We start from the raw sequence: 12,890 nt of genomic DNA on the forward strand, positions 1-12,890 counted from the left end.
GCTCCAAAACCGGCAGTGAAAGGGATTTTAGAACTAGCAGTAATGTACTGCTCTATAGTAGTGTAGGGTCGGGACGCTAGGTGGACATGGATTCATATGAAAGAATGTTGCTGCCATTACCAAGATCTTTTCTACGATAACGACGATCACCTCTTCTATGCCTTTCGGGGAACCAGAAAGGTCCACACCATGCATTGATCTCATCGGACCATCACACGTGGTTAAGATCATCTTCAAGGAAGGTATGAACTACATAAACAACTCATTCAGGTTTCTATTGACAACGATGTTATCGATGATGGCGAGTGGGTCACAAACAAGCTGGTTGTGTTACAAGATGGGTCTCGTTCAGCAAAAGCTCGTCGAAGTGAAGAACCTACAAGGATATGAGCTGTTCGTTGGTTTCAACAGCTCGTTTTTTCTTTAGGGTTTGTCTCCTCATCAGGTGATTGAAATTTTGCATATATCTCGTAAAAAATCATCCCTGTAAAATAAAATCTTGTTACTCTTTACTGTCCCTATATATGATTTTAAAGTTATAGGGATAGTTTTTACAGTTAAAATGTGACTAAGATATAAACAAAATCACAGATAACTGAGAACTACCAATTCTTCTGGAGATGTTGATCAATTGTTGTATATCAATGGAGATGTTTGTCTAAGGAAATGGATCATCTGACTTGTTGAAGCAAAGTCACAAAAAACAGTAACATGGACAGTAATATGTGAGATGAGCTACAGTCTGCAGCTAGAAAACTAGCCGTAGAGTAACGTGAGACACTTACTGTAGATCAGGATTATAACATTACTGCAAATTACTGTATCGCTTAAACTTGATTATTCTTTTTTAATTCAACGGTATTATCGCAGTACTGTTACTCCGTGACTTTAGCAAAGTCAGAGTATCCATTTTCCTTTATCTAATTACTAAAAGTTTGATACATGGAGGTCGTTGGGTTCCGAGGCATGACTGATGGAGTACATCGATTGTGCAGTGGAGAAATGCTAATAGAGCAACATTTCGTCCTTCTTCCAATTATATGGCCAAGTTATACTTTTATTTAGACTACCATTTACAAAGTCTTTCAAAGCAACTTCATTCATATGTATTAGGAAGCGCTTGTAAATCTCTCGCAATCGGGTGGCTAGATTACTTATATTGCAGTGGGCGTTTCTGGAGCCGGGAAGTTCCCGGATCGCTTTCTCTCTCGTGAACTTTAATTTGTAACCCCGAGATCATTCCAAGGGCACATGAACTCACTCGGTTTACACCAAATTATAAGAAAAAACTCATCCTGATTTACCAATGGAAAAAGAACTTTGTCCTGAATCCTGATCTCGTAATCGAAAAAAATGTCCAGATTTTCAAGAAAGAGTTTATAGAGAGGACCATTTAATTTAATTTATTTAACGAATAAATAGCGAATGTTAGCTAAACCAGTTTGGTACGGCGGTTTTCTCTCTCCTCTGCTCGTACTAGGGCTCCGCGGCTCGCCACCTCCTCCGCTTCCTCTCGCTTCTCACCAAAGGCTAGGGTTTTACGCCCGGAATCTCCGTTCGCCGCCGCCCGTGCGGCCTTCCACCCCCGCGACGGCGATCTAGCCCCTCCCCCCACCCCCCAAGGCCTCAGTCCCCCGATTCCGGCCTTTTTGATACCCGGATCTTGGGCAAGATGGTGCTTCTCTCCCCCTGCCCTCCCCTCCTCTCCCCTCTCGATCCCCAAATATGAGATGTTGGTGGCCGTGTCTGATTCGAACTTTTTGTCCTTGCGCAGCTTCCCCTCTCTCTCCTCAAGACCGCCCAGGGGCATCCCATGGTAAGATCTCGGTGGTTGGCTTCGCCTTTCGTTGTTGTTTTTGTTGTGCGATTCTTGGTCTGGGTTCTTGTTGGTTCTAATCGGCGAAACTTTTGTGATCTCAGCTCGTGGAGCTGAAGAATGGAGAAACGTACAACGGGCATCTGGTTAATTGTGATACATGGATGAACATCCACCTCAGGGAGGTTATTTGCACCTCGAAGGTGAAATCCCGCGCCTACCGTATTTATGTTGTGATAGGTTTTAGTGAGCACTATTAGTTAAGTGTGTTGTTTGACTTTGGGGAAACTAGTGTACCTGCGCTCTTTTCTGAAGAAAGAATTCACGGAATTGCAATTGTAATGTGAACAAACAAGCTTTGTAAAGTTCTCTGGGTTTCCGATTGATCTGTCCTATTAGTTTGTCAATTCCCTTCTCATGGTGTATGATGGTTGGGATTGCAGGACGGTGACAAGTTTTGGAGGATGCCAGAGTGTTACATCCGCGGGAACACCATCAAGTATCTTCGAGTTCCTGATGAGGTATGGGTTTCTGGCATAATGAGTCTAGTTAGTCTCTGTTTCATTTTGCTTGGTTGTTTAGATTCTTGTGTTGTGCTTTTCATTTTGTGTCATTACTCATTAGGATCTGTATTTCCCTCCAGGGATCATTTTTGTATTGCTTGAAAATTTCATCAGTATCTTTTCTTTTAGTTCTTTGTTTTGTTTTCTTTATTGCTTAGGAGTTTGATTGAATAGACTTAGTTCTCAGCTATTTCCCTCCAGGGATCATTTTTGTATCGCTTGAAATTTTCATCAGTATCTGTTCTTTTAGTTCTTTGTTTTGTTTTCTTTATTGCTTAGGAATTTGATTGAATAGACTTAGTTTTCAGCATAAGAATTCCCTACTGTATTAATAAAGACACGATCGCATGAAGTATTTGATCTTTTGTAGTCATTGTGGAGGTTATTCAAGTGAAATTCTAAAGCCTTGACAAGCTGAAGATTGATTATCTGAATGGTAGTATCAGCAAGTCAAGCGGCATTTAATACCTAGGTCATAAAGGAAGCTAGCAATTTGCATCTCAAATCCCTTGACAAATAAGGCCAAAATGTGCTCTGTTTAAGTACTAGTTGATAAATCTCCTAAAATGCACTTCCTTGTACCTAAATAAAGTCATTTAGGTATTTGAGTGTCAATTTTTTATTTGACTATCAATATGTATATAGAAGTATTTGTATTCACTACATGAGAGTAATTTTTGCACCAAGTGCCTTGCACTTCCATAAAGCTATTTTCTAGTTTTACTATATTATGATAGAGATTAGTTATCAAACCAGCATCTTGGAGACCATGAGAAGCCAACTATTTTTTTTAATGGAAAACAGTGAGGGAAGCCCTCACTGCAAGCTTTTATTAACCAACAAGCAACACAACCAAATAAACAACGCAAAAAGGGAAAAAAGGAAAAGCAAGAAAAAAAGAAGAAAGAAGAAAAGGACAAGAGGGAACGCTATACAAAGATCTGTAGCCAGTCTAAGACCATAAACTTAAGAGTAGGGTTCATTCAGTGCGATTGGGTAAAAGCTGTATCCTTGAAGGATTCCTTCCATCTGAGGAAGTTTGCCGAGGACCTATTAAAGATCATGGCATTCCGCTGTTTCCAGATCTCCCATGCAGTGATAGAAAACACTTCCATGAAGAACTTATGCTGGAAATTGCTTCTGGCATCCTGGATCATGTGAAAGAAATTCAGCTCTTGATGCCAAGCAAGACCAATTGCTGTCCAACATCTTCTGCTGAAATTGCTCTCTTAGAACAGGTGGAATGTTGTTTCCTCAATAGCCTGACTGCAAAGCACACAATTATAGTTGTTTCGTTCAATTCTGTAATTTTTCCTTTTGAGCAGGTTTCTAGAGTTGAGACGATCCTTGAAGAGCAGCCAGGTGAAGACTTTTATTTTTGCAGAATACTTGGAGTTCCAAATCCAAAGAAAAAGGGTTGGCGGGACCAAGTTTTTAAAAGGCAGATCATAGAACTTCTTAGTCGAATAGGCTTGAGAACCCCAGCAGAAGATTCAGCTATCATTCTCAGAGTTCTTCTATCGAATTCTATTCAGATGGACTTGCAACTCTTGTAATTCCTGCTGCGCTTGGCCGGAGAGAGGTGTATGGAAGTGACTGGTAATATCATTTCCAGCTAAGAACTGGGCTATGGAGATATTTTGATTGATTGCAAACATGTAGAGCGTTGCCAACTGATTCTTCAAGTAGATACCATTCCACACATCATGCCAAAGGAGAATAGTGGATCCATTTCCTGACGCCCCAAAAGCAATACCCCTAAAATGATAACTGAAATCCATGATGTCTCTCCACCAGAATGACCCTTTTGCCATTATGACATGCGGGATACGACCTTCGACGTAATGAGTATTCCAAATGAGATTGACCCAGGGAATGTTTGCCTTATTGTAGAATTTAACAAGGTGTTTTACCAGAAGGGCCTCATTCTGCATGTATAAATTGATAACACCCTGACCACTTTTCTTCTTGGGGGTACAAACCTGCTTCCAGTCCACCAAGCACTTACCTTTTAGTGAGAGATCATTCCCTCTCCAGAGGCAGTGCTTTCTAGCCCTATCAATCATCTCAATAACCTTCTTAGGAAGCTTTAAGGTGCACATAGTGTAGGTTGGAAGGGGAGAAAGGATTGAGTTAACAAGTGTCAAACGACCTGCCATCCTAAGCAGGGAGGATGTGGCAGTTAGCCTTCTTTCCATCTTATTCATAAGAGGAGAGAGGTCCTCTCCTCAACTCTAGGTCTAGTGGTACCCAAAGGCAAACTAAGATAGGTGAAGGGAACCCGCCTTACAGCCAATGACCCCGACAAGTTGGGAAACTTTTTCAGGGCTCACATTGATTGGAACCAAACAAGACTTGGAGTAATTTTTAGGGCTCACATTGATTGGAACCAAACAGGATGGCTTTGAGACATAAGAGTTCTCTTTGGGAGGCCTTCATGATTATAATGGGGTCATCAACATACTGCACAATAGGGAAATCCTCTGTATGGGTAAGATTGATAGGTGGTGTAAACAAACCCTTTTGTCGATCCTTGTTTATGATGCATTGAAGGAGGTTTGCAGCTAAGACAAATAAGAGGGGCGATAGAGGGTCTCCTTGTCTGATCCCTCTTTTACAATGAAATAGTTTCCCTAGGGCTCCATTGAGGACTACCGAAGACCCAGATTCAAGGATGCTTTGGACCCAACTAGTTCATTTATCATCAAACCCCATCTATTTCGGCATCATAAGGATAGCTTGGTGTTCAACTATGTTAAAAGCTTGTTCAAAATCCAGCTTTAAAATGATGATTACTCTCTTGGAGCTGTGACATTGGTGTAAGTACTCATAAGCCCAACCTAAGCAGTCCTAAATTGTTTTCCCTTTAATGAATCCATATTGATTTGCATGAACAAGCTTTAGGGTCACTGTCTGCAGTCTGTTAGCTAACACTTCTGTTAGCAATTTGAGGGCCACATTCAAGAGAGAAATTGGACAGTAGTCATTAATCTTGATCGGGTTATTGACCTTCGGGACCAAAGTGATAAAGGAGCTATTGATGGACTGTAGGTTCAGTCTACCCAAACAGAAGTCATTGAAAAGCTGATAAAAATCTTCTTTGATGATGTTCCAGCATCTTTTAACAGAACATCCATTGAAGCCATCAGGTCCTGGGGCTTTATTTGAGGGCATGGCTTTAACAATCCTATCAATTTCCTCTATACAGAAAGGCTCTGACAACCTGTCAAGATCCTCCCTTGGCTGAACAAGGCTATCAAGATCAAAAAGCATAGCTAGGTTGTCTGAGTGACCCATCCTTCCTCAGTAAATATCCCAGTCCCCAGATAATAGTAGCCTTTTCCTCATGGCTCGTCACTAGTCTGCCTTCACAATCTTCTAGACTAGTAATTGTGTTGATCCTATATCTTTCAGTGGCTGCCGCATGAAAAAAGTTTGTGTTTTCATCTCCCAGACAAACCCACCCGATGATGAATCTCTTCCTTCAATACTCATTTTGAGCCTTCAAGGTTTAAGTGAGTTTGGAGGATGATTATGAAATTGAACTGCTGAATGAATAAAGGTCTTTGCTCTTCAAGTTTATCCATGATCTCTAGGACCAAATTACATTCCTTTATTAATGTTATTCAACTTGGAGAGAGATTTGGCCCATTTCTTAAGAACACCTCTGAGCCTTTTGAATTTGACAGTCAATTTCTGTGCCACATTGCTAGCCTTAGCTGGTGCACTCCAGGAGTTATGCACTAGCTCCATGAAGTTGGATTGATCCACCCAAAAATTCTCAAACCTGAAAATCATTGCCTTTGGAATGTTGGTGCCAATCTGAACATAGCAGGGAATGTAATCCGAAGTGGGTCTAGCCTAAGGGATAAGCAGAGAGTTAGGATATGTGATGGTCCAATTAACTGTGGTGAAACACCAATCAAGTTGTTCCAACAAGGAGTTCTCTTGTATGTTGATTCAGGTGTAATTTCTGCCTTTGAGGGGCACCTCCACCAGTCATGACTTGCTGATGACTTCATTGAAGATAAGCATATCATTGATGTTCCCACCCGGCCTATTCCTATCATGGGAGCTACGGTAGAAATTCAAGACCCCCATGATCTTCCAGTTCTCTATGCTCGTCATATCCAAATTAAACATCCATTGTACAAAGTCATCCCTTTCTTCCCCATGACAAGGGCCATAAACAGACGTGAGTGACCAGTTGTCCGCATTGTGCGCAGCTGTGAAGGATATGGTGAGTGCAAAGCTCTCCGAAAACGTGACCATCCTTGCAAAAAGAGCTCCAATCCAGCCAACAAGAATCCCCCTATAGGCCCCCAAAGAGGTCACGAAAGCAAACTTATTAAAACGTTTGGGAGCAATTTTCCTCATGAAGGAACTATCAATAACCTCTTTTTTAGTTTCTTGAAGGCAGAAAATAGCATAGGAGCTCTCTTCAATTTTGTTTCTTACCGCTGGCCACTTGTCTTCATGATTCAGACCTTTGACATTCCAATTGAGGATGTTCCAACTTCTATAACACGTACTCATTGGTAGCATAGATCCATAAGGAGGAAGGAAGCCTTAGCTCATAGAGCAAGACCAAGCACGAGGGACCAGCCCTATTGTCGGACTGAGAACAGTAATGGTTGGAGTTAGGATGCACCAAGTCAATATGATGCTCAATTTTTTCACATAAATGAGAGGTAGAGTGATGAATCAGACGGAACTGGGGGAAATAGGAAGGGTGAAACGCTGCCTCCAATCAAGGGATAAGGGTAGCCAAAGGGAAGAAGAGCTTCTTGCACGAAGTCTACTGCACCAGACCCAAAGAACTAACTTTCCCGCGGACCAAAAAAACATCTCCATGAGAATGATATCAATCAGCTCATCACAATAGAAGCACACAACAGCCACAACGAGAATAAACCAAACCAGCAAGATGCAGTTGACATGAGTGCCATCACTGTTCCAGAAGGGCCAGCAAACCATTGTCCAATCCACCAGACCAAGCACACTAAGCAGCCGAGTGCGGTTAGAACTAAGTACCACCGCCACCAAGGTGAGAAGCAAAAACTGTTAGGTACTACAACCAAAAGGGGGAACAGACACCCCAAGTAGTCACAAAATATTAGCTATCATTGTATCTAGATATCCTGACGCATGAGGCCTCCCACTTATAAGCTCGAATCCGGAGTTCCCTTGGCCTCAGCAACCTATCTTGCGCCATCTCCCCAGGAGGGGTGTTGCATCTGTCCACCACTATGAGCTGCAAGGTATCAACCGAGATTCCTGGGTAAGGGTTATGAGCTTTTTCTAATTCAGTTAAGTTAGGAAACTTAACAGGACCCAGAAATAAGGAGTTGGTAAACACGTTATCAACATTGACCACAGATAAGGCAGGCATCTTGGGGGAGCTAGTGTTGCATTTCTTCCTATTGGAAAGGGGGGAGGTGACATAAATTCTTTTACCTTTGGCTTTGTTCTCCAGCCTTTTGCTCCTCCTAGTTGATCCCATCTTTACAGCTGGCGTTGGAAGGTGCAAAGAGTCAATAGCCACCACCTTTAGGGACTTATCCTTCAGAGAGCCCCGTCTGCTGTAGGTCTTTGTGAGTTTGTGATCACCTTCTGGGCTTTTAGGTCATACTTGCAGTCCTTACCTTGCCCAGAAGGACCTTTGAACCTCCAGTAGCCTCCATCTTATCCTGTGAGTTCAACGAAGGCCGAGGTTTGATCTCCTTGATGATCACCTTGCTGGAGGACTGAAGCAACTGCGTCTTATGCTGATCAAGAGCCAGGGACTTGTCAAAGTTACACTGCAGCTGGGAGAAGATGTGTGGCAGAGGTGCTTGGATGTTGAGCCACCAAGAGGAAGCTTGAGCCGCTGGATAGGCCCTTCCAAGAAGGCTCCTCAAAGCATTGGAGAGTATAGGGCCTATCCATTCAGGCAGGATCTCAGCTTGTCCGGGAACCACCAGCTGAAGATCAGGCTGGCACTGGCGGTATGAAGAAGCCTCTGAAATCACAATGTTTCCACTGATCCCATTGCTGGACGAAGAAGAGCTGACTAGCAGAGAGTTGGCACCTGACGAGTGAGACTGATCAATATGAAGGATGTGCTGTGGCTGGTGAGCATGCTGCTGCACTGGAGCTTGAGGCTGTGGAGGCCAGGTGGACCAACCGTGCTGCTGACCCATGTGAAGCGCCTGAGCCGCCTGCTCTGAGAAGCCAACTATGACTTGTATTTAGCTGAACAGAGGGAGCATTTGATGTGATAGTAGGCAATGCGATGAGTTCTAGTCTTAACATTGATATTTTAACTCTGAGTATTATGAAATGGAATTAGTCCAATGAGCTAGTTATGCATTATAATTTATTTGGTTTTAGATCATTGGCTTGCTAAGTTACATAAGTATAACACCAAATAAACTTCCACTTGTGATAGTCCTTCTGTTTGGACCTTGCTGCATGTGAAGCTACTTTTCATCTAATGCGGATAATTTATTCATATTATGGGGAAGCACATATCATAGTAATACAGACCTCGGTAAGGCACAAGTATATGCATCTCCTAGGCCAAGCTAATGCAGACTTTGATAGCCTCAAGTATGACCTATATTATTTTGATTTTTGATAATGTCAATTCAGAATTAACTGATGACCAGTAACCTAAGAGGGAAATCAAAGAGTGACAAGCTCTTTTCGCCCCAGAACTGTAACAGCAAGGCATTAATAAGGATGATACCGGCCTACTACTTCTCATACTGGATCTGATGAAATAAGTGGTTGCATTGCATTTGGCACATGTCTAAAATAGTTCTGAGATACTCAGATGATCTGAGGTGAATCAAGGAATGTCAAACTACTTGTTGGATGTCTGTTGTTGTTAGAATGATGGTGTTGAAGGTTTGAAGCTATGTTCATTAATAAAACTATGGCAATCTTTAGTATCTGCAGAATAGGATTTTGGGTTTTTACAATTCCATTGAATCCGCGGAATAAACTCTATTTTGTTTTTGTCCAGCTTTCCTTGTTCGGTCACATCATGTTTTTTTGCTAGATTTCTCCTGCGTGCTTCCTTTGGTTTTTCTTTTACCTTTCATGGTTGATTCAAGAGTTCCAAACATAAAATAGCAGTGGAATGTGCTCAGTGGTTATCGGTTTTATCTGCAGTACATGAGGGAATTTTAAATTTTTGTATTTGTAGTCCTTTTCTTTCCATGTGATTCTAGTATGCCTTAGCATTATTCTGTCATCCCAGCATGTGATCTTAATTGAATGATTTCATTTTTCTCCTTCAGGTGATTGACAAGGTTCAGGAAGAAACTTCTAAGAGCCGATCAGGTATGAAATGGTTGACCAATATTTTGAACACATATATATGTTTACATGTTTGCTCTGTTCATTAACCGTGTAACATTTAAAGTTAGGATAATATGCTATTAGTTGTGAACTTGTGATTGCCCCATTTCATAATATCAGTCAACTTTGACCTTTTGCAGTCTCCAATAGGCAATTTGACTCCAGTTGTCAATAATAGTATGTGAGTGTAAAGTATAATTTTTTGGAGATATTTTAGATGACAAGTCTAGTGATGTTATTTTCATGTGGCCTATGCTCATATTGAGTCTATACTGGTTTCTGACTTAATTTTGTTAGAAGTATGAATTTTACTGCTCATTTCATGTATAAGTTGCTGATGTCATATAATATATAGATCTCAGGTTCAAAATTAAGCATGGTGAATACATATATCTTTCCAGGACAATATTATGGAATATGGATCAAATTTTGTTTTTAGCAAATCAGCTGGCGCTGTCTATTTCATACTAAGGATCTCATCCATAAACACATGCTGTCACAGTGCATGTTTGTCACAGTTTGCAGTGTGTTGATGTGGATGGTTGTGATCATGTTCCATTCTTTGCTTTCATGAAGGCACATGTACAATAGTTTATTTGTTATTGGTTAGCTATTATTCTATGAGTTGATAAATGTTGCGATATCATGGTTCTTCCAGAGTGACTAATTCATTGGATAGATGTTGGTAAACAATCCAGATCTGAATTATTCATGCTGTTGTAAATGCAGATAGGAAGCCGCCAGGTGTTGGCCGTGGAAGAGGAAGAGGAGATATTGGTGCTAAACCTGGAGGCAGAGGCATTGGACGTGGCCAAGATGATGGAGGCAAAGGTGGTGGTGGCCGTGGAAGGGGTGGAGTTGGTGGTAAAGGTGGTAACAAAGGTATGTATTTTCTCAACAACTTGACACATCACACATGTTTTCTGTTTCCCCGATTTCAAGTGATACCAATCTGCTGCGCACTTCTTATTGGCAGGTGGGGGCCGTGGCCGTGGCTGAAACTGATCTTCACATGGGAGGATGCCGTTTTTTAAGGCGTGTAGTTGTGTTGCATAGATTGCTTAGGACGTGAAAATGGATTGGTTGGTTGGTTGTTTGTGGCAAAAACCAAAATGGTTCGTGGGATCTGAACACTGGGGATGCTGTCTAGCCTGCTTGTCTCTGCTCATCAAAACAGTTTACTTGATATCTGGAGTATGAGCATTAAGGGTACCAGCCAATATGTTCATTTGCTTAGGGGCATCCAGATTAAATGACTAGTTGATGTTTCTGAGTATTGAGGTATCTGCGAGTTTGCGAAGTGTATTCAGCGTGCGTTGTTCACATAGTGGATTTAGGAAGTTTAATTCTTTTTGATGCAGCAACGTTCTAGTGTCAAAGATCAGGTTTGGCTTCTGGAGAAGCTAAAGCTTGATGTTTGTGGCCCGTAGTTGTAGAGTTATATATATATATGCCCCACCTATGCAACACTCTACTTCATAAGCTTGAAGTTGCCACATTAGCTGGCTTAGTCTGGAGTTATACCTGCGTTGTTACGAGTTAGCCACAAAATGTGAGCACATTTCTTTTACTATAGTTGTTTTCACGCGTGACATAATTTTCCCTCGAAAAAATAGAGCACGGGATTGCACATGTAAGACGACACATTCTGGTCTTCTGGGTCCGAACACTTAGTGAACACATGACATAACTAGGGAGGTCAACAAGTCAGCTTAATTAAATCAAGTGAACAGGATCTGAGGGATAATCCAGGGTAAAATTTAACACAGGAGAGAAGGCACTGCAATTCAGAAAATTATTGAGTGGATTGCAATGTAATGGTAGACAAACACAATATATTTAAACTATTGATGTTGCATGGATGTGTGTGTGTATATATGCTCAAGAGGTGTTCATTCACCTTCCGGATGTTTATCGATAAATGGACATGAACAACCGTCTTGCAGTTGCTCGATGTGCAACTGCTCAGTGTTGCCTTGATAACGCTTGATGTGGATCATTTGTTTTCTAACACTTTTTCTTGATCGAGTTCATATACATATAATTTTGGAAGCTCATCTAAAAATCCTGTGAGAAAAATATGAGGAGAGTAGTAATGATATACTGTTAAAACTCTTTAAAACCTAACAGAAAAATAAGAAGAAAATGATATAACATATATTAATTATTGTCTATTTGTAAGCTTATATGAGAACCTTTTAAAAGGAAAAACTCATAAACGAGTTTAGAGAATAATAGATATATTTTTTATACCTTCTTTAAAAACTCAAGTAAGAAAAATAGGAGATATGACATATGTCCTTATATAGATATTGTCTTATTAAAAAAATTTTATGAGAAACTTTGTAAGTAAAATTCATAGAGGGAAAAGAGTATAATATGATATATGAACAAGTTAAAATTCAAGAGGAGACTCCACATGATACTTGCAAATTTCAAAATCGTCATGTACTAATACCATGAACATATTTTTAAAATACGAAAACTGATAAAGACTTAGTGAATAAATCAGTGAGATTATCATATGATTTAGTTTGTAAGATTTCTATCTCCCTATTATTTTATAATTCATGAGGATAGAACAATTTAGGAGCAATATATTTAGTTATATTGCTCTTTATGTAACATGTTTGCATTTGAGCAATGCATGCAGAATTATCTTCATAAATAATGGTTAGTGGTTAATGGAACCAATACCATATAATCATTGTATGTGGTTTATCATTCTTCGAAGCTATACGTATTCACGTGATGCTTTATATAATGCAATTATTTCAAAATGATTTGTGGATGTAGCCACTAGAGTCTATTTTGAAGACTTCGATTAAATGACTATTTCATCGTGTAAGAACACGAAGCCTGTCTGTGATCTGGTATTGTGAGGATCTGATAAGTAGCTAGCATTAGTGTATCCAATCATATTCATATTTTGATTTCTTTTAAAGAAAACACCAAGATCTATAGTGGTTTGGAGATATCGAAAGATATTCTTGACTCCCGTCTAATGGCGTTTAGTTGGAGCAGCGCTATGCCTAGCTAGTAAGTTCATTGCAAATGCGATATCAGACCTGGTGCAATTTGCAAGATATATAAGCGCTCCAATGGTACTGAGATATGGAACCTCGGGTCTCAGTATCTCTCCTCCTTCCTCCCGTGGTCTAAAT

General features: G+C 40.6%; 1 protein-coding gene and 1 long non-coding RNA gene across 2 annotated transcripts; both read left to right on the plus strand.

Moving 5' to 3' along the window:
* The first annotated feature begins 1,429 nt into the window (after positions 1 to 1,429).
* Positions 1,430 to 11,031, plus strand: LOC133893813 (probable U6 snRNA-associated Sm-like protein LSm4). Its single transcript, XM_062334814.1, has 7 exons — positions 1,430 to 1,675; positions 1,775 to 1,816; positions 1,921 to 2,019; positions 2,260 to 2,337; positions 9,666 to 9,708; positions 10,456 to 10,608; positions 10,703 to 11,031. The coding sequence occupies exons 1-7, from the start codon at positions 1,673 to 1,675 to the stop codon at positions 10,723 to 10,725; spliced, it is 441 nt and encodes a 146-aa protein (XP_062190798.1). The 5' UTR covers positions 1,430 to 1,672; the 3' UTR covers positions 10,726 to 11,031.
* LOC133893829 (uncharacterized) lies at positions 2,350 to 4,027 on the plus strand. Its single transcript, XR_009904665.1, has 2 exons — positions 2,350 to 3,617; positions 3,705 to 4,027. It is a non-coding gene; the product is annotated as an uncharacterized LOC133893829 (long non-coding RNA).
* Positions 11,032 to 12,890: the final 1,859 nt, after the last annotated feature.

Source organism: Phragmites australis, chromosome 2 (assembly GCF_958298935.1).
Source record: "Phragmites australis chromosome 2, lpPhrAust1.1, whole genome shotgun sequence".
Classification (NCBI taxonomy): Eukaryota; Viridiplantae; Streptophyta; class Magnoliopsida; order Poales; family Poaceae; genus Phragmites; species Phragmites australis.